Source organism: Myotis davidii, unplaced genomic scaffold, assembly GCF_000327345.1.
Source record: "Myotis davidii unplaced genomic scaffold, ASM32734v1 scaffold30, whole genome shotgun sequence".
Classification (NCBI taxonomy): domain Eukaryota; kingdom Metazoa; phylum Chordata; class Mammalia; order Chiroptera; family Vespertilionidae; genus Myotis; species Myotis davidii.
In genome coordinates this window covers 3,130,408-3,131,420 of record NW_006282874.1, presented here as the reverse complement: position 1 = coordinate 3,131,420, position 1,013 = coordinate 3,130,408, and the positions used below count along the sequence as shown (strand labels likewise).

At 64.6% G+C, this 1,013-nt stretch overlaps 1 protein-coding gene across 1 annotated transcript in view; it reads right to left on the bottom strand.

Annotated features, from left to right (window-relative positions):
* ADCY8 (adenylate cyclase 8 (brain)) overlaps positions 1–718 on the bottom strand; it is a 137,080-nt gene extending 136,362 nt beyond the window's left edge. The window contains exon 1 of the mRNA XM_015561453.1: positions 210–718. Within this exon, the coding sequence (XP_015416939.1) occupies positions 210–617 (408 nt within the window). The 5' untranslated portion in view covers positions 618–718. The remainder of the gene's footprint in view (positions 1–209) is intronic.
* Positions 719–1,013: the final 295 nt, after the last annotated feature.

The window sequence follows — 1,013 nt, the reverse complement described above, 5'->3', positions numbered from 1 at the left end:
GAGGGCAGGGTGTTGACAGAAACTTTAGAGGTTTTAGTTCCAATTCCTCTAGGAAGAGAAATGCCACCCAGTAACACCCAGGACCAGGACCTCCCAGGTACAAGGCCCTGGGCCCACCCCAGGGAGGGGACTCAAGTGAGCAGGCCACCTGCCTCTCAGAACGCTATTTCCACACCACCCAGGGGAAGAGCGAGGCAGGCAAGAGTTACCTGGTTGATGGCAATGACCGCCAGTCGGGGGATCACCACTTGGAGGACCACCTGCAGCAGCGAAGTGCCCAGGCCCGCCAGGATGGCCCAGGTGAGCGGCAGCGGCAGCATGCTGTAGGTGGCGAACAGCGTGAAGAGCACGTAGCCGATGCCATCGCCCAGGAGCCCGTACCCAAGGCCCGCGGCCAAGATCTGGGTGGTCATGGCCACCCAGGTGACCAGGCCGCTGTACTGCAGGTACGTGTGCGAAGTGGTGTCCTTCCTGACCACCACCAGGGCGCAGATGACCACCTCGATGCCCGTGAAGAAGCCCAGCAGGATGCCCTTCAGCGGGTCCATGGGCGCCGAGGCCAGGCTCAGGTGGAGAACCAGGAGGGTGAGCTTGGTCAGCACGTCCAGCACATTCATCACCACCTCGGATTTGCGCCTCTGGCCCAGGAAATAGCGCTGGTAGAGGCGCTCCAGGTCCCGTGACTTGAAGGAGTTGCGCAGGGTGGGGAAGATGACCCCTCGGTAGCTGTAGCCCCCATTGAGGAAGAAATCCGAGTTGCTCGGGGCGCAGTCCAGGTGCAGGAACCCTAGGTCACCCCCTCCCCCGCTGCCGCTGGCGCTGCCGCTCCCGCTGCGTTCAGGGAAGACTTTGGTGCCGCTCGTGCCGTGCGCTCTCTCCGAGGTGCCCAGCGAATACAGGGGGAGCGCCAAGTCGCCGGACAGCTGCGAGGCGTGGTGGTTGGGGCCTCCGCCCGCAGGGTCCGAGCCTTTGCCGGAGCCCCCGCTCCCGCCGCCGCCCCGGTGCCCGTGAAT